Raw genomic sequence first — 24,817 nt, forward strand, 5'->3', positions numbered from 1 at the left:
ATGAAAACAGATTAATGGACGAGTTTTACCTACATTCTGTGCATTAAAGCGTTAATGTCTGGGCCAGAGACAAGACGTGACTCATTTCAACGGGATGTTTTGGAATTCCAGCAACAAAAGAAAGGCTTGTAACAGTTTGAGTAGTCACGCTACCCACCAAGAGTGTCCTGCGTGTTCATTTTTGCTCCATAAATGACAAAATTGTTTGACTTCCGGGTGGGAGATGATATGGGGTTGAAAGCTGGTTTGAGACACTCCAGCTGCCAGTCCCCCCACAAAACCTCCATCTTCCGTCGAAAGCCCCCCCACCAGCGTCCCTCAGTCTAAACACACCTGACTTGTAAATATTCTTTATTGCATCGATAACATAAACGCTCTCAGCGACAGACCCGTTGGACGATTTTTCCCACACTCTCAGAATAAGGCCAACCACTCTGTTCTCTAAACATCAGCACTCCAAAGAGGATGGCGAGGCTGACGTAACCTCTCCAGGCTCAAAGGACTTTCAGCAGCTCACCAAGCGTACCTCCACCCAGTTAACCCAAAGAGGACATACAGGGAGTCTGAATTTCCTCCAATGGTGACATGCTGCAACAAAAATGGGGTTAAGATGAGCAAAAAGTTCACTGAAGAGTAAATTTGCTAGATATGCAAATGTAAAATAGCTTTTATCAACCTCTTTTAATTTTATATTAACGTTTACTCACCTTAATTTTGTTCCAAACCCAAAGGACTTTCTTCCGTTGAATGCAAAAGTAGAAATTTCGTAGATTTTCCTTATGTCCGAAAAGTAACCTTTTCCATAAAATCAAAGCTTACAATTTATTTCGACAGTCCACTTTAGACATTCTACTAACTTTAAGTAACTTTGCAACTACATTACCCTCGCATTAGACTATAAGTAGCCTGTTAGGTTAGGGTTAGTAGAATAATTGGACATGTAGTCAGTAGAATGTCTGTTGGCGGACTATCAAAATAAAGTGCAAACATATTAAGCAGACTGGTAGTTGACATGTTGCAAAGTTACTATCAAAATAAAGTAATTTCTAAAAACGAATTCATATAAGGGGGGGGAAAAATATTAATACATGCCATCGGATACAATAGGAGCCATCACACCTTCAGTGCTTGGCCCCTAAATATGCGAACAAAATTCACAAAAACACATTATTCTTAATATCTCTTTAATCACACTGGTAAATATTAATTAAATTCTATCAATCAAAGTAAATCAATATCTCAGGAAAAACAAAACTCACAACTCAGGACAAAAATAGGCACTGCAAGCAGGGAGACCAAAAAAAGCACCCTTAAAAGTCAGGCTACATTTGTGTTCAGACTAAACATTTGTCATCTGTTCCATTTTATTTCAAAGAATGCTTTGTTCTCCACTCGGTGCTTATTTTACTGCTCACAGGAGCACTTGCATAGCATTTTCCTCAAACTTCTTGACCTCCCTGTATCACATGTCACTTCAAAAACAACACAGCGCTCAGAGAAAGTATACATATATAATTAATTTCCAATCATTGGACTTTCAATATACAATGGGGTCCAAAAAGTCAGAGACCACTAGTGAAAATGCATTTTTTTTCCCATTACACATATTATCAGAAAAAAGTGAAAGTGACTTGACATGTGGCCAAGTATGACCCATACTTGGAATTAGTGCTCTGCATTTAACCCACCCAAAGTGCACACACACAGCAGTGAACACACACACCCGGAGCAGTGGGCAGCCATTTATGCTGCGGCGCCCGGGGAGCAGTTGGGGGTTCGGTACCTTGCTCAAGGGCACCTCAGTCGTGGTATTGAAGGTGGGAGAGAGCGCTGTACATTCACTCCCCCCACCTACAATCCCTGCCAGTATGAGACTCAAACCCGCAACCTTTGGGTTACAAGTCCGACTCTCTAACCATTAGGCCACGACTTCCCAAAAACATTCAAAAATAAAATCTGAATTGAAAAAAATCTACAAGAATATGAGAAAATGTTTGTTTTCATGACACCAGCAATTTTGCGAGCTACATGATGATCATGTTCTCAAGCATGATTTGAGTATGATTCAAAAATCATCTTGAGCTTCAGAAAACCTGACACAAATTTACTTGATTAGTGACCTAGAAACTGTGTTTTTAATTTTCCCCATTTTAAAATTCTCAATCTTTAAAAATATTAATTTAAATGAAAACAAATAAAAAAATACCAGATTTCCAATGTAGTCTCAGACCTTTGCCCCTAATTGAAAATTTCCAACAAGTGTTAAAAAACATTTTAGCAGAGCAAATTTCTTTGAAGCGACGTGAGCTCTTCAAATGACACAAAATTCAAGTAAAAAAGTTGGGGAGCGAACGTAAGGCCATTCTAATCTGTTATCTGGATACTGATATTGCATATTGAGATCTTGAAGGACCCATGATTCAGATGAATGTTACTAAATATATAGTTGTCTGATTGCACGGCTCACTTGATTTGGAATTGATGGTTCAGGAGTGACTTTGGAGTAGCGTGACATCTGATTGGTCTATTTCAAGTCCTATTAAAGTTCTTCATTCTTACTAGAAGGTAGTGATTGACCTGCTCCTCCAGATGCTTCCACCTCCTCAGAGGCACAGTTTTTCGCCTGGAAATTGAGAGAAGCGGAGTTTATGCAGTAGCGTTTCTTTGTTGGTCGAGGTCCATCATCAAAAAGGTGGCCCAGGTGAGCACCACACTACAAAGAGAAAAAGAAAAAAAAAATCAAGAAGTTGTTTTCATAGCAATGCATAAAAAATGTAAATCTGGTTTTGTACCTGACTGCAGGTTGTCTCCACTCTGTGCATCCCATACGAAAAGTCATCAGTTAGTGTTATAGAGTCCTTATTGATCAAATCAAAAAAGGACGGCCATCCTGTAAAAGCAGTACAGCATTGAGGGTTAAGTGAATCTTTGTGTGATCCACACACCTATAAACCTTCAATTCCATCTCGTGCTGTGTAAGTTTAAATGTTTTGTCCTCTTCCTGGCCTGTCCTGATGCTGAAGCGCATTCTGAGTGAATCCTCACATTTTCTTGCCACTCTATCCTTGTCTTTCACTTCTTTTGCTCCAGTGCAATGCAAACTAATCAGTAACCTTAATGCAATACAATGCATATGCTTAGAATGCAAAGCACATTGGGTTAGGAGGATTATTTGGAAAAGAACAACGGAGAATGTAGAAAAACCTTTGTACTTTGGTTTGGAAAGAAACTGTTGTTAAATGGCAAGAGTATTTGCTGATGCAAAATTCACCCCCATGATTCTCGAGTGTTTGATTTGTGATAAACCAGATATACGGGAGCATCCATCTATACCCCACTGAAGATGAGATCAGAAAGTGAAACAAACCTCACTGAAAATGGTCAGCATTATCAGCAGAGTTACTGCGTATTCTCACAATCCCCTTTCTTTCATCTGGAAAATTTCTACCCAGTAACAGGGGTGCAAGTGGAAAGAATGGCTGCTCTGGCTCATGGGTGGTCCTGCTCATGTCTCTCTGGGTAGGTGGAACGTCTGGAGGAGAGGAACCTTGGGAACGTACTACTACACAGCCTCTGCTGGCATATTTGTTTAGGTTTTTGACAAAAAACCCTACCTATTTTAAAGTACTACCTCCTGATTACTGGTAGAGGGAAAGACATTAAATTAGACGCTGCAAAGCAAAATGAATGAGAAGTACAAGACTACTGGCACTGCAGGGTACACCACATCCAATTATTATTCAAAACATTACAGATGAAGTTTTGAAACAACAGAACTGCAATGTTAAGTATAAATAGTATGTTTTTAAATCTAGAAAACAAAAAAATAATACTAGAGCATTTAGAGAATATTAAGAGATTTAGAGGTATAAAAACACTACAGTTTAAAAGTTTGGGCTCAGTATGATTTATTTTTCAGCACATTACATTGACCAACTTGATTGATGAACTTTCTATTTATCACAGAATCCTGAAAAACAATATATCATGTTTCCATAAAAACAATGAGCAGCACAACAGTTTTCAACATTTATAATAAGAAATGTTTCTTAAGCATCAAATCAACATATTAGAATAATTTAGAATAAAGATCATGTGACACTGAAGACAATGGCTGCTGAAAGTTAAGCTTTTCTCACCAGAGGAATTAATTACATTTTAAATATATTAAAATAGAAAATGGTTATTTTAAAATTGTAATAATATTTCACAATATTACTGTTTTTACTGTATTTCTGATTATTTAAATGCTGACTTAGAGGGCATAAGAGACTTTCAAAAAAAATCTCAAGAACCTTTTACCGGTACAGAACAAATGATCTGTATTGAATGGTACATCATGAGAGTTAGAATATAATTAAAAACCTAACTATGCCATTTCACTTTATGGCCAAAAATTTAAGAACTTTTGAAGACTGCCAAAAGATTAATTCAAGGTTTTCTAAGTACCTGCAATTATTCTGTTCTAATGGAGAACTAACAGAAAGAGTTGTTTAAGGGCCAGAGTGGGAGATTTGCCAACCAAGGTTCCTTCATGCCCTTTATTCTAGCATTCAACCCTAATTATTGGCAAGCATATCTTGGTAATTCTATCTGATTTTACATTTTATAATAAGGAAGCAGAAGTTGGTTCACTGCTGTGATACTACGTGTGGTGAGAAACAGAAGTCAGTCGGTCAGTCATCCACCCACTCAATCTATACTTTCCCTCCTCAACCCCTCAAACACCCCTCAATCACCATCTATACTGACCTCTCTCTCCTCCCTCTTAGGGAGGAGATGCTTGGCTGCAACTACAAAGCCACGAAATTCCACTCAGACACAGGAAGCTCTAGGGGGAATATAGGAATCCTATGACTCAGACCGGGAGAATCCCGGTGGATCGTCGCAGAGCTGATCTAATGGAGCTTTATCACCAGGGCGAGCGGCCCAGTGAATGGAGCAGTGTAGCGTCACTCTAACAAAACAGAAAATTGAGTCTATATGAGTCCAGGCTGCAGAGTTGCCTGCATGCAATGCAGCCCGTTTGGCTCCCATTTCTACGACAAAGACAGTAAAGATTCAACTCCAGCGAAAATCAGATTTTTCAACACGGGGCCCAGATGTTTCTCATTTCGTCCTGTTTTCTGTAGAGGATTCTCGCATACACGTTTTACTTTGTTCGGAGATTGAATAAAAATAGCATGAGTAACGCTACCGAAGTATGTGATTTGGAGCTCAGATCTGTAAGGGATCAACAATCCGTTGCTGCAGTATATTACAATTACATTGTATACACTCAGCGTCAACTCAACATTCACTTAGACCGAGCTGATGAGAGTCTTTTTAAGCTTAAAACAGAAAACATTGAATACATATCTTAAACTCGTAACAGAAAATATACCATTGCAACTACAAAAGCAATGTTAAAAACAAGATGGGAAGCACTTCCAGGAAACTACCAATTCATAACAACTATGATCTGCATTAAATCAAACTATAACATATTCTTCATTTGACTTTTCTAAGCAAATATTGTTTTAAGGGATTATTTGTAATTTTTTTGTAAGCCAGTAACTAAATTAATAATAATAAAAAACCCTCAAAAAATTTAGTTGTTCTCCATTTGTGAAGGAAGAATGTTTGATGTGCACAAATTAAGAACCGGAGGATTCCAAAAGATTATGGATGACAGTGGCGGAATGTTTAAAGCCAATATCATTAATCTCAAAGAGAACAGATAAGTTAAAATATTTTAGATATTTTGTAGGATCTTGAAGTCAGGGTGTTGTTCGCTTTAGGTGCTGTAACTAATATATAAAGGAGCATGTGAGGTTTCAAGCCCCAAACTTGCAGCCTATTAGGCAGCTGACTGGATTCACATTCGTCCTTGCAATCAACCATAAAGGAGGTTGAGAAGGTCAAACTCTCCCTTATTGAGCCAGACAAGATAAGAATGAGGAGCAATGAGCCTTATCTATTTTTTTCTCTCTCTCTTTGAGAAACAATTAGGCTTAGTCTTGTACAATTATGTACACAATTACCAAAAGATGTACTGGAGCTGTTCTGAGAATAAAAAAAAAATCAAGCATTTTTACAAAAATAAACTCATTTGTCTTATCTATTCTGATTTTTGTTATACGTGAGTGCAGAACCATACCTGATCCAGAGTCAAACTTCTTATCAGACCTGCAAGGACAGTAAGTCATCAATAATAAAATATTGACTACCAAATGAGATGATTTCTAGTTCAAAAACAAAGATTAAATACAATGGGAATGTTAAAGATGGGTCATTACGATGGACACTCACGTGAAAAGAGGGGCACTGCAAACGGCACAGTGGTAGGTTCCTTCCTCTTTGTTATCTGTGTATTTTCCTGTGAAAGCACTAGGGATGACAAAACAACACAAACTGTGACTTTATACATTAAAATTATCAACTGTTAGCTTAATAAATATAATGGTCAGCTCAATAAAAGTTCATCAGTTAATGCTAATCCAAAATGCATTTCAGTTTCCCATGCTCTCGTGTTTATGTAAAAAAAAAAAAAAACTAACTAGATGGAAGCAACTGACTAAGCATTTCTTATCTACATAAGCTGAAGAGGATTTGTGGGTGAACAGAGTAACAGGCCTCAAAATGCACCTTTCAGGTGTCTTTCTTTGCTTTCTTCTCACAGGCTAAGGGGCATTTTTCACATTCCTACTGCCTGAGCGACAGAGGGATAGAGGAGAAGTGTCAGTGTTTTCCTTTCTACGCTATATCCTCCTTCTACTCAAGATTTTTCTCATGGCCTTGGGTCGTTCAGGAGAGAATGTGCCATGAGTTTTATAAGCCAAGCATAAAGAAATCTGTACAGGGAATATTCAGACAAGATGCTAAAGCAAGATGCTTGAAACTGAAAAAAATCTAAATCCAATGTTTGTTATTTCACCTTTTAGAATATAAAGTTGTTGGAATATATTTGAATTATTTGGAATATAAAATTTAATCCAGAACAAATGACCCCTTTTAAAAAACAATTAATTAATTAAAAATTATTTTATAAATCATTATAAATGACATTTAAGTAATAATAATTATATGACATTTTTATTATTATTATTGTTAATATTACATTTATAATACATTATAGACTATTTTTACCTAATTTAATTTGGTTTTTACATTTTTTTTTAAAAATAAATTATATATTTTTTAAATTGTTGTTTTGCATAGAAAGTGACATGCATACATATAATTTCTACACATATATATTAAAATTAATGAAATAACTGAATAATTTGGAATACTTAAGCATTAGTTTTTTTGGTTTTTAATTCAAGCATTCAATTCAAACCTTTGACTGAAAGTGTATTTTAAAGTGCCTTTTAGTTAGGATGGGTCACCCACCTCTCTGTGACCTTTTGCTGAGTAACATGGTACTGCATGGGGGTCAATCGCTTCCTCAGCTCCTCCTCGGGGAACGTCTTGGGCCATGTCTTCTTACTTCGGCACGTTCCTACAGGAGAGACAAGTGAGGTAAGGCAAACGTAAGTGTTTGTAATCACAAAGTAAAGTAGTGCAGAATTATTAAAAACAAACAATTGTCTCTCTAATCTAGGTTTCTTTGTGACTCCTCGCAAGCAGGAGTCAGCACTTTTGTCTGGTTACTTTGGTTGCAAATGATTGGTTTGGCCGATAACAAAGGATGTCTACTTTAATTCCTGACTCGACTCTTGCCTGGAAAAATCACAGTGTCAGTGACACACACACACACAGAATCCAAACACTCCGTCAGTGATGTGCTACAGCCAAAGTATTACGCCGAGGCAAATTTAATTTTCCCTGCATAACATACGCAGTGAGTTATGACATTCTAGATGAGTGCTCATGTTGGCTGTTTATACAGAAGGCAGCGATCTTGACTGCTACACTTGGCCCTTAGCTTTACAACAATGCTGACCTCTAGAGGTCAACCTGAAGAGTGAGTAATTGTCACCAGTAGGACTTTCAAACTAATTGATTAAATAGAGACACAGCTTCTACTGATAACAAACTTCAAAACATCAGCCTGGGAAGAAGAAGAAAAAAAATAAATATAAAAAATGAGCCTGAAATATCCACTCTGGCAACCGTGAGGTCCTCAGAAGAAGACAAGCACTGTAGCCATGTTTTTAAAGGGGGCCAGATGTCCATCTGTATGCCATTTAGTCACCGGGACACACAGCAGTTTTAAATTACATACAATTCTACTGCAATTTCCCATTACAGAGTGCTTTCTCCCTCCTTTCCACCTTTTCTCCTGCTAATAACGATTTTTTCACTCGTGTTCCTGTGAGGTCTGTCCTGCTCCCGTATTGTTTGGCCAGTTTTACGGCTTGCGTTCTGGTGAGAGCGGGTCTCCCTTCACTTAAGACTATGTGGAGAATTCCTCTCGACAAGATTGAAACCATGTGAATGGAGGAAATAATGGGGTCTTTAAAGGTCCCTCTGGTGAATGGGCTCCATTGATGGGCCCTGCTCTGTCCAGCTAGTACAAAGTTACTTCTGACAAACATGGGGAAGAGGGGAGGAGAGTGCAAAGAGGAGGGGGTCGCCTCCCTGCAGGACTCTCCCATATTCCTTTCGACTCTGTGAGAGGGGTCTTCTGGATTCTATTAGTGAGACAGAGAGAATTCCTATTTTTTGTGTATGGAGGGCTCTGAACAGTATTTGTACTGTGAGAGAGAGGGAGGGAGAAAGGGGAAAAAAGTGTTTTATTTCTTGGTTTGTCTAGAAAAGCCTCTAAGGAGGCATTTAAAGAAATTCAGGAATTCGGTCTGTGTCACCCCCTGCAAATGATTTAGCTTTGGTGCACCGAGAGGTCACACTACAAATCAGCACGTTGTTCCAACATCCTTTCGCTATAACCTCAAGTGAAAGTTATTTCCTAATTGGAAGCAAGATTTGTTTTTAGCATGGGCCTTTTGCTTCACACCAAAAAATCACATCTTCCCCCAGACATTTTTCAAACTTCTTCTCACCTATTCTCAACTCATCGCTTTCAAACTTTTTGAGCGTGCTTGCAAGGCAGCGCTGTAGTAATATTACTCAAACATTGTACTTTCACACTATTAATGTTCCTGTCATGTAGTAGCACTGAAATATGTCTCTATACAGATAATTAAATAAAAAATGATTTTAGGGTTACTACACTGAGTATTTCTTTCTACAATGGGAAATTCTAAACTGGTTATGTAAGAATCAGGTAAATTGAGAATTTATAATATCATATATTACATTACAATATGTGTATAATGTGTGTCATTATAATATGAATTATAATGTGTGTGTGTGTATGTACAGTGGGTACGGAAAGTATTCAGACCCCCTTAAATTTTTCACTCTTTGTTATATTGCAGCCATTTGCTAAAATCATTTAAGTAAATTTTTTTTCCTCATTAATGTACACACAGCACCCCATATTGACAGAAAAACACAGAATTGTTGACATTTTTGCAGATTTATTAAAAAAGAAAAACTGAAATATCACATGGTCCTAAATATTCAGACCCTTTGCTTATACACACACACACACATACATATACACTACATTAAGAAATTTTGAAGTGATTTTGAATTGATTTTTGACATTAATGGAATCTTTAGCATTTAAAATTCACCTAACAGTAATGACGGCATCATAATATCATCATATTTGTATACTGAATTGCAACTGTTCTTTCTCATGCCTATTCAGTCATAAAGCTGTGTTAATTATTATTCAGTAAAAGCAGCATTTCATTCACACACTTTGCCTAAAATTTTAACATTAGTCTTTTTTTTTACTTTGCCAGCACTATTATTAACTTTAAGAAATCTAAATCCTGTTGGGTTTTATTATTTTGACACAGAAACGCCCAGTTATTGATATTAATCTACTGATGTGTCTTAATAAACCTATGAAAGGTTTTAACATGCACCAATGATTACTTTACAAAAATGCAATTAGATACAACTAACTGATCGAAAATTTCCCTCAGAACACACCCTGTATCAAATGTGAGTGTCATCTAAATTCCTAAAATGGAAAATGCTAATACAAATGCAATCATTAGTAGATCATGTTAAAGCTTGACTAATCATGCAGGCGTAAAAGAAGGTAAAACAGTGAGTTAGGCGTTATTCCATGAGCAACTGAAGAGCTAAACAGAGGAAAAAAAGAGCAAAGCAAAAGGTGACATTTCCGGGCAAGGGGTCATCAAATGCAGAAAAACCAACGCAAGCATCAGGGGGAACCTGATATCTGGCAGCCAACTATTTAGAAATTGATCTAAAATCTTACCAAAAGTCTTATCTATTCACCTGTTGAGGAGCTAGCTGTCCATGCATTTATGTGAAGATGGTCAAAGTAAAGAATACAGGATAAAGCTCAATGTCAGGTTGCCTTTAGATAAATCCAAAAGTTGGTTTCTCCACAAGTGACCTTATCATCAACCAAACACACACACCCCTTGCCGAACGCTCACACACGCGTGTGCGCACATATGAAAGTATCGAGAAAGCAAAGCACACTGCACACACACACACACACACAGCATCCAGGTGACCTGAGGGGAGCCCGCAGGCCTTGAGTTTTACAGGTTGGCCTTGGCTGACCAGATGCAGTAGATTGAACCCGGACATGGCTGCGGCCGATGCTGCAGGGAGAACAGAGACAGCGGCGAGACAGGAGCCGCCTGCTAAAACACCTCCTACCACTCAGGCTAAAAAATAATAAAGACAAACATAGTCGAGGAGGGAGAGGAAGAAGAAAAAATAAACACAACATAGGTCAACACAGATGTCAGTCACAGAGATGGACACTTAGAGCAGCCTATCACGGGATGGCTGACACTTCTCATGCAGGGAAAGACTGATTAACGTCACTGTGTAAAGAGAGAGAAGTGAACGGGCATGATAAATATGTAAAAACATATTACCCACAATTCAAATGAGGACCTTGCACCCTTAAGACATTACGTAAATGACAGTTAAATGTACATCACAAGGTATAATACTAAAAAAACTTTGGCATACTGAGTTTTCATTTTAATAAAGGCTTTTTAATATTATACCTCACAACCTTAAAGCAGCCAATTTTATTATTATTTTTTTTTATTGCTGACAGTCAAATACATATGAAAGCTGCATCTTTTTATCTCACAATTTGGACTTTTTTTCCCCTCACAGCTGCAAGTTTATCTCACAATTTGGACTTTTCTTCTCAGAATTAGTTAATTAGTTAACATCTCGCAATTAAAATTTTGTTTTGTCATAATTAAGAAAATATCATGCAATTCCCAGTTTATATCTCATAATTCTGACTTCTTATCTCACAATTCTGAATGTTTCCCTTGGAATTGTGAAAATAAATCTGAATTGTAAAACAAACTCAGAATTGTGAAAAAACGTCCAAATTGTGAAATAAAAAGTTGCAATTACCTTTTTTATTGTCCATTTCAGGCTTCCATGGATAAATTTTAAAGCAGTGAAGAGAGATTAATGGGGAAAAAATATTATTTGACATTTTTGAGAAGTGATTAAAAGGTCAGAGAACTTCATTAGTGGAACCAACATATATTTTATGTCACGTTTAATGAGCTGGGTTATTAGTTTTAGAATCCAGAGCCTTGAGAAGACACAGCAAAAAGTGCAGAAGCATTTTGCATAGAAAACAGATAAAAAAAAAAAAAGCTGCCATACACCGAGCTTATCAGCGGTTTCTATGGCTGTAGCACGTCAGTTGTGTGTCTGTGGGCCATAAAGGGAAACTAACCTTATAATTAAATTTATACTTATACACATTAGCAACTTTGCTTATATCAGCTGTACTACAAAAAACAATTGCAAACCAATGCACAACACAACAATCTATTTTGCTCAAATATAGCACATTATATATCCTAACCACATTGGTTACAGTACCTAGCGTAGAGGGTGGAATCAGTGCTAGGAGCGGCCTTGCGGACTTATGGGAACGACTGCATTGGAGCAGGGCCATGGATGCGCACGGGGCCATGGATCGGAGAAGATGGGCAGCCATCCTGGCCTATGGCAAACTCGAGCGCACGCTGAAGAATGCAGGAAGGTTTTTAAGACCTTCTCCAAGCCTTCTTGAAACTATAAAGATAAAGACCTATGAAAAAGGTAGCTTTAAAACTGTTAAGAGGCCAAAGATTGTGGGAAATTACATCTGAACTATGGGCTCAATAACAGGCAAAGCCACAGAGCGCTGCTGAGCGTGAGGGTGAAGCTGTGGTTTATAAGGAATGAGGTCCATCTAGTGGTCATGCAGGTGTGAGGAAAAGAGAAAGATCTTTTCATCTACTGCAACAAGGAGACAGGAGAAGAGCACAAATGACAACTTATCATCAGAAAGAGCTTGATTTGAACATTCTTCCATTTAGCACTTATTCTTAGTGTGGAGAAAAAAATATTTTGATATATATGCATTATATGTAGCATCTGCCACCAGACGAGCTTGGCTCATGTCTCATTTGAGCCAATTTTTGTTTTTTACTTTTAATCAGGTAATTTTTTAGTATGAAGTAAGTTCTCCTCAAATTCACGGAGTAACCACAGCTGTAGTTCATCACATTAACTATGAACATATTCCACTTTTGACCAGAAATTGTCTAAATACATTTTGTCTTAATCTTCAACAATATATTTCAACAAGTATTTTTTACCATTTTAAAAATATTTTGTGTGACATTTTGCTTGAAACTTGGTTTTGATATTTTGGCATAATGTTCTATACATTTTCATATATATATATATATACAGTGGGTACGGAAAGTATTCAGACCCCCTTAAATTTTTCACTCTTTGTTATATTGCAGCCATTTGCTAAAATCATTTAAGTTAATTTTTTTCCTCATTAATGTACACACAGCACCCCATATTGACAGAAAAACACAGAATTGTAATTTAGAAAAACATTTAAAAAATGTAAAAAAATATATTAAATCATTCTGATATATTAAAAATATTTTTTATTACAACATTCCATTTATAATGATATATAACATTATTATGCAACAATTTTGTAAAAATTATGCCACTGACCAAAATTAATAAGGCAACTATGATTGTTTTGCATCTAAATTCAGAATTGTTACAGTAAATGAATGCAACAGCATTCAGACACTTGACTCTTCACCCAGGACTGGTCTGTGTGGCACGAGAGGTTTTAACACATGAACAGATACAGACACAAGCAAGGCCACATTTTAAAAATACCCAGCAATCACTTGCAGAGAGGACTATAAATATCTCACTTACAGCTCTGCAGAATCGCACCATAGGACTGTGTTTGTCTACAGCTTGATGTTTACATCGTTTGCATTCCAGAAAGTTCTCTTTAAATGATTTGAACACTTGATCCGGTTTCCTCCAATGTTACTGCATGTGCATTTTATTAATTTATTTATTTTACTCTGTTTAGCTGCACTGATGAATCACACGCAAGGAAAGCCAAATCTTCATTTATTTAATTTCTGTAAAGCCGAACTGGAACTTGATGAGAGAGGCTCGTTAAACAAATATCATTTTGACAACTGCTTCTTATCACTATCAATAAACTGCCCTTCTCTATTGAACTACAAAATGAACAAGTTCTCCACAGCAGGCAAAATAAGTGCATTTACTCACCAAAAATATCAAGTGCTCTGAGTATCAATGCAGTTAATAAATAAAGCATGCTTGATACTTGAGGTACAGTGACAGTCATAACTATATAAGGTCATAAAGCGACAGATGAGAACTGAAATGTTTTAAAGCAGATCAGATCTGTGTATATGATTGCCTGGTTTTGATGGTTGCAGGGCCATTGGGAACAACGATTAAGTGAATGCTGGCAAATGAAAGAACATCAGAAGTGGATGAATATCTCAAGCATGTGAAACTTTGGCAAATTATCTGTGTGTTTTGTTTGGCAACACCCAAACTGCCTTATAATAATATGGCTGTTTTGTTACCGATACAGTGAAGGATATTTAACATACTGAATAGGACATTTACACCAGAATTTCATGACTCACAAGCACAAAGATTATATAAATTCATCTATGTTATTACATTAAATGTCCATCAGATGACTGAACATCCTGATAGGCTTTTAGGTGTTTATTAGACCGGTGTCAGGAGTTTAGAGGGCAATTAAATAAACATGACATAAAATATTAATGACTTTGAATGGTCTGCACTTACAAAGAATTACCATGGTATAGCCTACTCGAAAGTATGGAGTCTCATGATAATACTGTGGTGTGTACAGTAGTCATTTTTGTAAGGGTGTGGTTTGCATAGACAAAATGTTACGTAATAAAACCTCGCTGCTATGACATCACGTCATCACCTTTATTTGACCCTCTAACTCTAGCACTTTCTATTCTATTATATATATATATGTATGTATGTATGTATATATATATGTATGTATGTACAAGTGTATATATATATATATATATATATGTGTGTATGTGTGTGTGTGTATATATTATATGTATGTATATATGTGTGTGTATATATATATATATATATATATATATACCTTTCTACGTGTACTGTGTTAGGCTAACCGAGACTTGTCATTTGCACTTATATATTGTTGCTCTTATGTTAGTTTTGACTGCTTTTATTGTCCTCATTTGTAAGTCACTTTGGATAAAAGCGTCTGCTAAATGACTAAATAAACAAATAAATAAATAAATCATGTGTGGGAGGATACATAGTGTATACATAGTATACCTGATATGCTTCATACAGAAGACTAGGAACATACGCTGTGGCTACTTACGTAATATTCTGTCATATTAAAATATAAGCATAAAACCGCATAAACAGACGGAACAAACGCGTACATATGTCATACATTTCAACTGCGTCAATTTTAAACTGACAGTAAAATATAACGGTGTTGTGTTACACATTCAACGCGTAGTCATAGAGACCCTGTTGCCCACATTAAAGTCACTTAAAAAGTGCGTAATAAACAATATAAACATATAATAAGTAGTTACACGTACCAGACAGCAGAAATAGCGTTAAAACCGAATAGAACAGCAGACTAGAGAGTGAAAGGAGCCGCTGTGAGAGCAGAGCATTTGTCAAACAGCGACACGACTGTGTACTTCTTAGGTAATCACAAGTGCATTCTGGGAAATTCCTCTCGCTGGGCAGACGAGCTCCAAATATAAGCAATGCGTAATTTGCGCGCAGTTATTCAGCGAGAAGCAACAACCCTCACTAGATTTAGCTTTGCATGCTATCATCACATCCTACTGCTTTCGATTGCGGATTCAAAATAAATGTATATTATAATTTACCACTGAATGCTAAGCAATACTTTAAATGTCCAACTCTACATTATATGGTTTTGTTAGTGGTGCTATTTATTATTATTATTTTATTTTAACTTTAGGATCCTTTTAGATTGGTTAGAAACTGGGAATAAAGCAGGCTAATTAAATTATCTAACTATTTAAAGTGAATATAAAGTTTAAAAAAATGGGTGCATTTTGAATAGCTTGTTTTCTCTGATTAATTGTATAATAATTGTTGCAAAATAGGACTGAAATGTCTAAGTTTGCATATGTAAATTGTAATACTTATCTTATGAATCTTGTCCATTTTTGTTTACTAATATAGAAATTAAACATTTTTAAAACATATTCCATGACAAAAAAAAAATGGGTGCATTTTGAATAGCTTGTTTTCTATGATTAATTGTATAATTGTTGCAAAATAGGACTGAAATGTCTAAGTTTGCATATGTAAATTGTAATACTTAACTTATGAATCTTGTCCATTTTTGTTTACTAATATAGAAATTAAACATTTTTAAAACATATTCCATGACAGATTAAAAAATATCTCTTGATCAATCTCCAAGACTAAAAACATACTTGGAAGTCTTAAGACCACACCATTATGTTTTCAATTGCACTAACTTGTTCACCTAGATATCTGGAGTGGGCAACTACCGTTGACTCTTAGAAATATTTTCAACAATTAAAAGATCAACCTTATGTAAAAAGCCATTTCCAATGTTTTATATAAATATAGATGGGAAAGTGAAGATAAAATGTGCTCATGTAGATCATGTAATGAATCTCATCGAGGAAGGAGATAAACATGAGTAATAAACAAGTACATTTTATTTACCTCATATCCACCCGAACTGCATCTAAACAAAAGCTGATAAATCTTTCTGTGATCCAAAATAGACATGACCGCAGCATGACATGCTCTGTTTATGAATGTGTCCCGATACGAATTAGAATCAGATCACCATATCAGGCTGCGACCGTAGCACAAGTGTGTACAAGAAAGTCAGAAAACAACTTCCATCAAAAACATCTCCTTTGGAAATTTAGAAGGGTCGGGGACAGATTAAAAACAGCGACAGGGTGGCATTTAAAATCTGCCAAGTGACCAGTAAGGGAGGGGAGAACATCCATCTGCACCAACTATAATGGGAAAAACATAACTTTTAAAATATAAACAAAACAACAGTAAATAATTATATACTTGAATATAATCAGGCTGTGACAATTAAGACTAGTGTTCAGAAACATGGCATTGAAGGGAAACAATTGTTAATTTCTCTCATAAAGCCATGTAGACCCTTCCACATGACACGTCTCTGAATGCAGCAGTGTAGTTATTCTGTTGGCAAGAAACAAACAAGAGCTTATGACGATTTGTTTCATATACATGATTTCAACCACCACCATTCAATGAGATATTTACAGCACCCCTTTCTAGAGTGTGTGCATGCTGTTCTTGGACTAAAAACTACAAAACAAAAAGGCAAAGAAAAATAATAAAGGGAATACATCAGCTAAAACAGCATCAGGGAAATAAACATCCACAGTATATGATACAATTCAAAGCTTAAATATAGGCATACTTTAACCAGCACATGCAGCTACGTATAGCCCAACAGAGCTCCTTGGAATTAAGGAGGGGAGTTAGTTACATAAAAAATAAGCAGAGGCCGGAAAACTCTCAATCGTGGTGTGAGATTTAAAGTTGGAAGCCATTTTTGTCATTGAATCCATAAAGACGGTTTATCAAAAACAAAGCAAATACATAAGAAACAGAAATTTGTGTCCACTTGCACCAGATATGAGAAGGACAGAGATTGCATCGTCCACCTCTCCTAAAAGCTCTCACCGGACCGAGCAACTCTCTCTCCACCGGTTTCACGCAAGTGTGTGCATCTGCCTTGCTTTCCTTGATACCGAAGGACAGGAAAAAAGAAAAAAAACACAGCAGCTCACAGGTTTAAACACCATTGCTTGCATATGGCTGACAAAACTGATTGGGCGTCCCAGGTCGCCCAACTGTAAAAGCTCCTGAACGCAGTTCTCTCTGGTGAAGAGGACGCAGGAGAAGGGAGCCTCGTATATAGCGAAAGAGAGAGCAGAGAGGATGGTGGTGGCCATTAGCATGTGCCTCAAGAGAAACCCAGTGAGCTGGATGTGCTGGATCGCTGGTTCAGGCGAGACATGCTGTTCATGCAGGAGCTGGAGGGCTTGAGGGGCATGTTGCAGCCCAGGGCTTGTGGGAAACGCTGGTGGTAGCGATCCAGTCGTAGATACTTGACCGTCACCAGCTTACCTATAAAAAAAGGCATGGCAGGTTTAAACGGACTGAAAATTGCAGTTCTTCTGATTAATCTAGAATAAATGCATCGTTCGTTTACCATCAAACCAGGAGCCATGAAGCGCTTTGAAGGCTTTCCCAGAATGCTCTGCTGAAAGGCACTTCACATAAACGCAGCCCTAGATGAGAACAAAATCATACAGCACATCAACCCATTAATTAAATGCTTCTAGGAATATTACACTGTTCCAAAAGAAAGAAAAATTCTAAGGCAACATCATACCCTTTGTGAACAAGACAATACTAGAATGCACTGCTAAAAATTAATGAATGAGGTACAAAGAAATACAGTTCTGTGTAATAAAAAAAATAAAAAATAAAAATAAAAATAATAATAATAATTATTATTTGTTTGTCCCATTTCATTTTGCTAATATTATTATCTAGTACCCATTAGCTTAGCATCATGCTAACATCAAATGACATTCAAATCAATTGAGTAAAGTCAATTTATACGATCAGCTTGAAAGCAAACCAATATGGTAAACAATAATGTTCAGAGTACTTAAAGAAAGCTTATTTTACCCAATATTTGTATATCCCATTTATGCTTATTACAATATGTAGCACCTGTAAGCTTAGCAACATGCTAACATGAAACTCCACTGGAACCAATCAAAACAATTCAAGATGGCATAAAGAATAGTTTTGCAAACAATAACACCACACATTAAAAATTAACTGTTCTATGCATTTTATGCTTCTTACAATATGACTCCATTGGAATAAACTGAGTCAAGTCAATTTGTCTGGTGTAAGGAGTAGTTGCATGTTGTTGTAGTGTGTTACAAATTGGCCACTTATGAGGGTGCATGATGGCTGGGATGCAGCCTTTGAAGGTAGCAGGCAACTCTTTAGCTTTTGGACAAGAACCTATAAACCCAGGCTGTACATTTTGTAATGAATCACACAGGATTCTCACCTCTCTTGAGTTTTTGTCAACAGCTATGTGAACGATTCCATCGTTATCACTGCACTTCTCCAAAATGGCTTCTTGAATGGCGAGGTGCCAGTTTTCCCCTACTTCCCTGTTCAAGAGGGAAATACATTTCTCTAAAACACTCTATCACGCAAAATTACATACAATTATGCAAGTAAATACATTTTACTTCAACAACCAATTTAATGTGAGGTCACATGCAAAAGTCCTTGAGAAACTTACATAACAGGATCAAACATGTTGCGAATCTTCAAGCACGGCGTTAAGCTGTTTGGTGGCGAATTTCTTCGGTCCAATGGAAATGCTGAAGAACAAAACAAGCCACTTTAGGTTCATGAACATACTCTATATGCCCAAAAGAATGTGGACACTATGCATAAACGTGTTGAATGTTTAATATCAGTTACATTTGCATTAACAGGAAGTTAGTCCTCCAAACAAGTCAATCAGAAGGAGTTGCCCACATGTATTAATCCAAAAAAGTAAAAAGGTACGAGTTTGACCTTAAAATGCAGATGACTCCACACGAAGAAAACCTTACCTTGGCCTTGCCACACTTTGGAGGGCATGCTGGACATCTTATCAGGTGACACTGAGGGCTGAAGCCACCGCCACACCATGAAGTCCGCCCCTCCAATCCTCTGCTTTTCTGTCCGGATGCGGGACTCATTAGCTGAGAGGAATGCAACGGCTCTGTCCCACACCTTCTTCATCTTCTTTCTGAGAGAATGACATGATACACATACTCTTCAGAATACACTGGACCAGGAAAAGAGGGTGTTTCATCCAAAAATGCAAAACAAGCTAAAACCAAATTTGTACTGCAAAGACGCAATACCTGTCTTGAGGCTGGACAAGAGAGTCACGGACGTGAGGGATGGGCAAATACTGCTGCAAGTCCTTATTCTCCTGACAGGCTTCATTGTGGCTTCTCATTACATCTGTGAAAACACAAAGCACAGGTGATTAAGATGCTTTACACCTGCATTGTGTAATTACTGTGCTAAAAATATAGCCTAATGATGAGACAGCCTTACCGATGATCCTCTCCACCATGTCATACATCTGTCTAGTTTCCTCCTCTTCTTTGCGCCATCTGTATTTCATGCAATACACCAAACCCAAAACTACACCGATGCCTACAGAGAAATGCAGGAAAGGTTAGTGAAAAGATCTTCCCCGTGCAGAAAGCACCATCCTCTACAGAGAGTAGAAGCCAACCTGCAAGGACGAAGAGAACTCTGTGGATCACAGTGAAGAAGGCGCGTCTGAGGCGACAGAAGAAGGACATGCGGGGGTGGATGGACTCCAGTCGTGAGATTTCCGATACATCCTCTATGGGTTGAGCTGAGTCAGCACCAATCAACCTGCCAAGAAACCAACACACCCTCAATGAACACAGGAAAACAGCACACAAAGAGTGATAGGATAGATAGAGAGATAGATAGATAGATACTTTGGATGGACATCAGGTACCTTATACCGACAACATCTTTGGTTTTCATGACCCACTCTAAAGACGTTTCAATCAAGTTTTCATAGGCTTCATTTTGGAGCTTGAAAGAGAAAGATGCTTTATGTTGTGCAGTTTCATATTGGTAGAGCCACTATTTCCCAAATTATACAATTAAAGAAACAATGCAATTTGACTTGAACAGAAAATGGAGATCAAACCCTTCAATAAATAAAACAAACCTTGAGGTACGTAGAGGCGTCACTAAAAGAGACACTTCTGTTTAAAGGATTTTTAAGGTCTCCACAATCATGTTCTCCTGAAAGGCAATCAAACGGTTGCACTATTTAATGCTGCATATATTAAAACAAAATATATTTAAGATAAGTATAAATATATTTAAGTTGTATCTGAATGCTCACCAGCGATATTGGCCAGGTGCTCATGTAGAGACAGGAGCAGATTAAGGATGAGGTCTCGGTCATTAATGTCCTGTTAAAATCAATGCAAGTCATTGTTGTGAGTGCATGTTTAAGGACGGTAAAACCAGAAATACCTTTTTGGTGGAAAAGGGAATTTGCTTGACTAAAAGTTTAAAACTTGGGACACAGGTGAGCAGATACTTACATACTGCAGATCAAACTCTGGTCCGAATGGGTGAAGTACGACTGAAAACGAAAGAAAAGTAATTTGACAAACGGCATTACTCAGCACTAGACAAATTATAATGATACATGGCTGGATGGTATTTCCCAACTATGCCGTGGAGGAGGGCTGCTCATCGTCTCACACTTGAGGGTGACTACAAGGGAGAGCCTCTCGTCGTCTCACACTTGAGTCATTGTCTGAACATTGTGCTTCTGTCCTCGCTCTGGCCCGGGCCCAGATTAAGCACAGCAACTGCCCTGCGTGTCTCAATCATAGACTGCATTGGTCTGGCTTATCAGACGTGAGCCGTCTGATGTTGCAAGCCATTTAATACATCAATCTCTGAGAAAAAGCCATATACTCCAGAAAAACAATTGCTTTTAAGTTTCAAGACCAAGTCTGGCCTAGATTTCAGATGATAAGATCCCATTTTGCTGTTTTTGTGGTTGAGCTATAGATGTGAGTGGCTTAAACCTTCTTAACCGTGGTAAAACCACAAAAACACATGGCCAAAGGTGGCTTACAGACCTTATTCAGGTTGGCGCCATTTTTTATTTATTAAAAACGTAATTTTTTGACAGGAATGAAAACAAGGCTGGGAGAAATAGATGTACAGTTCAACGGACTATACTGTTGTTTAACAACATAATTGTTCAGCTGACAAAAATTTCAGTAAAGAAAACTCCATAAAACAGTTTTAAAAGTTGGCAATTGTGAGATCTAGGACCTTTATAATACGCATGCCATTGTAAAGACTTTAAATCTATCCCGCATGACGTCTAATCAAACTAAGGTTGATTTTTTTTTATAACAGCAGAACTAACAATAAAATAAACAATATTATCAAAACTATCTTCTTTATAATACACACAGTGCACAAAATTTGAAGTAGCCTTTGTTTCTCTGATAAGTTCTTAAAACCTACTAAAATATTAGACACATCATAGAACTAAACTTGACCAAGTCTGGCCTAGATTTCAGATGATAAGATCCCATTTTGCTGTTTTTGTGGTTGAGCTATAGATGTGAGTGGCTTAAACCTTCTTAACCGTGGTAAAACCACAAAAACACATGGCCAAAGGTGGCTTACAGGCCTTATTCAGGTTGGCGCCATTTTTTATTTATTAAAAACGTAATTTTTTGACAGGAATGAAAACAAGGCTGGGAGAAATAGATGTACAGTTCAACGGACTATACTGTTGTTTAACAACATAATTGTTCAGCTGACAAAAATTTCAGTAAAGAAAACTCCATAAAACAGTTTTAAAAGTTGGCAATTGTGAGATCTAGGACCTTTATACAGTGCATGCCATTGTAAAGACTTTAAATCTATCCCGCATGACGTCTAATCAAACTAAGGTTGATTTTTTTTATAACAGCAGAACTAACAATAAAATAAACAATATTATCAAAACTATCTTCTTTATAATACACACAGTGCACAAAATTTGAAGTAGCCTTTGTTTCTCTGATAAGTTCTTAAAACCTACTAAAATATTAGACACATCATAGAACTAAACTTTGACTATGTTCAGAATTGGACACTTGCATACTATTAAAAAAGTAACATTCTACATAATGATACACATTTCAAACAGCTTTATGCTACATTGTTGCCACATTACCTTGTTACACTGCAGTTAATTCTGCAAGTAGCATCCAGTTGACAATTAAGAAACAAAAGTAAACGTTTGGCATTTTTTGCAGCCTGATCAAATAGAGTCAGGATGTTTTAAATGACTAAGTCGTCAAACTGGAAGATCAAGTCCAGCACACTGCTTTGTGGGATATTGTATTGAATGTTCTGACATATTTCATGCACACAGACTACTTTAATACTGTGCTTATGTAGTGCACACAGCAGCAATACTAGTAGTGCTATTAGTTTCGCACTAGTTATAGTATGTTGTTCAACATAACCATCCTAAATCACAAGCTGCAAACAACAATCTGAGCAAGTAGAAATCTGATACACATACTGTATGTCACACTCAAAGTGAGAGTTAGGCAGAGTTTAGCCGGCCAGAGAGAAGTCAGTCACTCTAGCTGGCCGCAAGCTCCCAGAGTCCCCTGAGAGACAGACAATTAGGCCGCTTTAGCTTGTCTGTGACCTAGATGTCTGCAGCACGCTCTCCAGTCAAAGCTCCCTCCCTGAGAGACTGGCCATGCCACAAATATACATAGTAATTCATCAGTCGGCTTCCTCTCAAGAGCCGTCTCTGCCTCCAGAGCACTTTACTCTGATGGTACTCAAGCTATTGGTGGCATAGCATGCACATTCAAGAACAGACTTTCTCTCATCTGGGAAAATGCATCAAAAGATTAATGCTGGCTATCACATTATGACCATACAGGATGTCAACATGTCAAAATGTGGGGACTACCAGACTAACCATGATTATCAAATAACAGACACTCAGAGGGTTCCCACACTTTTCAAGAGTGAATTTCCACGACTTTTCCAGTCACTGATAATTCCTGAGTATTTAAAATAATTCCATTTGAATTTATTTTGAATAATTATTTAAAGCACAAAACATACAACATAAATATTAAATAAAATGATCCTTGTAATTATTCAACATAATTTTGAAATGATTTTTAAAGAAGAATTTAAGTTCTCAATTAACCAATGAATCATTTAGATCGATATTTTAACTAGTGGGGACCGCGGTGTGCTGCTTGGGCTTGAGGGCTGAGGCATGGCTGTAGGAGTGGTTGAAACCGGTGTGGTTCGAATGGTTCGCTCGGTAGGTCGCTGTGTAGGAGGGAAAGCGCGGTCTGAGCCCGATACTGAACCGACTACTGCTGCTGCTGCAGGGGGACTCGCCGTCTCCGTTGTCGATGTGGTTCTTATTAAAAGAACCGGGTGCGATACCACCGCCGCCGGTGCCGCTGCTGTTATCATCCCCGTCAATCCCGGAGAGTTTCTGGTAGCTGCGGCTCACGTAGCTTCCGCTGAACTCCCTCGGTTTCTTCTCATCTCGTTCCCCGAGCATATCTAGACTGAAGTCGGGAGAATCATGCGCCGACTTCTCCGCGCTCCAGACGCTCCGGTAAGGGGAAGAGGGGTGTCTGGAAGTCAGACGGCGTTCGCGGGGACGCTCTCGTTCACCCTCCTCTTCCTCCTCCTCGTCTGAATCAGAGTAGTCCCTGACTAGCTTACTACTGTTAGACTCATAAAACGCCTTATTCCCGTTCAAAGTCCGACTGTCTCTTTCCGTTTCCTCTAAATCGTTGGATTTGCCTCGGTCTGCCCACCACGGAGACGCAGAAATGCTTTTCCTGTCCACGGATAAGCCGAGGGAGGCGGCGGGTGTTCCCGCAGGCCTGAAGTTGGGTGTCTGCAGCGCGGATCCTCGGTCTCTCCTGCTGCCGCCGTGATTCGGGCCTCCTTTCTTCTGCGGTGCCTCCGCGTCCGACTCGTCCGAGCTGAAGCCCAGCACGAACTTTCCGGGTCTGCGCTTTTCGCTCCGGCTGGCGCTCAGACGCGTGACGTCACCGTCCGGTGGCCTGGCGCTGAGTCCCGGAGCTCGCGCCGCGGCGTTGCTGTTGCTAGCGCCGCTACCGCCGTTGCTGTTGATATTCCCGCTGCTGCTGCGTCCTTTTCCGCTCCGGGAGCCCCGCGGCTGTGGCTGCTCCTCCCACAGCTTTTTCAGTTTCTTCAAGTACACGGGCCGCGTGCTCTCCGTCCCCGGGCCCGGAGTGTAGCCGAGCCGTTTTAATTCAGACACAATCTCCTTATCCGTTAACTGTGCAGACGCCATCTTTGCTCGAAAAAACGCATACAGCGAGACACGGCGGAAGTGACGTAGAAGTAAGCGGCCAGACGGCCAACCTGAAAGGGACGAAACGGGAAAGTTTATTTTTCATTTTATTAATTATTAAATGAACAACATTATACATCGCTATGAATGACAATCAAGAAAAAGAGCGGAAAACCCGTCAGAAGGGGTACACTGAGAAGACAAAAATCTAAATAAAGTATATAAATATTAAGAATAGTCTATATATATATATATATATATATATACAGTATATATACATATATATATATATTTATTCATTTTTTAATTTTTTCGTCAGAAGGGGTACACAGAGAAGACAAAAATCTAAAT

The 24,817-nt window shown here is 38.0% G+C and overlaps 2 protein-coding genes across 8 annotated transcripts; both read right to left on the reverse strand.

The window, feature by feature from the left end:
• Positions 1-2,527: 2,527 nt before the first annotated feature.
• Positions 2,528-15,098, reverse strand: msrb3 (methionine sulfoxide reductase B3). Of its 7 annotated transcripts, none has more exons than XM_016274781.1 (7): positions 15,015-15,098; positions 11,911-12,105; positions 7,375-7,483; positions 6,292-6,369; positions 6,140-6,168; positions 2,793-2,890; positions 2,528-2,713 (listed from the first exon to the last, which is right to left on the reverse strand). In XM_016274781.1, exons 2-7 carry the CDS (start codon positions 12,026-12,028, stop codon positions 2,540-2,542), a joined length of 606 nt encoding a protein of 201 aa, XP_016130267.1. In that variant the 5' UTR covers positions 12,029-12,105; positions 15,015-15,098; the 3' UTR covers positions 2,528-2,539. The 7 variants fall into 7 exon arrangements, with proteins under 7 accessions (XP_016130267.1, XP_016130269.1, XP_016130266.1 ...); XM_016274783.1 differs by having other exon boundaries at positions 11,911-12,056; positions 15,015-15,092; XM_016274780.1 differs by having other exon boundaries at positions 11,911-12,312; positions 15,015-15,090.
• Positions 15,099-16,133: 1,035 nt separating this feature from the next.
• LOC107587170 (inner nuclear membrane protein Man1-like) lies at positions 16,134-24,519 on the reverse strand. Its single transcript, XM_016274837.1, has 13 exons — positions 23,369-24,519; positions 20,679-20,807; positions 20,474-20,543; positions 20,294-20,370; positions 20,075-20,154; positions 19,820-19,965; positions 19,636-19,737; positions 19,437-19,539; positions 19,140-19,318; positions 18,821-18,902; positions 18,581-18,686; positions 17,699-17,777; positions 16,134-17,613 (listed from the first exon to the last, which is right to left on the reverse strand). Exons 1-13 carry the CDS (start codon positions 24,464-24,466, stop codon positions 17,450-17,452), a joined length of 2,415 nt encoding a protein of 804 aa, XP_016130323.1. The 5' UTR covers positions 24,467-24,519; the 3' UTR covers positions 16,134-17,449.
• Between the last annotated feature and the right edge of the window lie 298 nt (positions 24,520-24,817).

The sequence above is a fragment of the Sinocyclocheilus grahami genome, unplaced genomic scaffold (assembly GCF_001515645.1).
Source record: "Sinocyclocheilus grahami isolate Dianchi unplaced genomic scaffold, SAMN03320097.WGS_v1.1 scaffold90.1, whole genome shotgun sequence".
Lineage (NCBI taxonomy): Eukaryota > Metazoa > Chordata > Actinopteri > Cypriniformes > Cyprinidae > Sinocyclocheilus > Sinocyclocheilus grahami.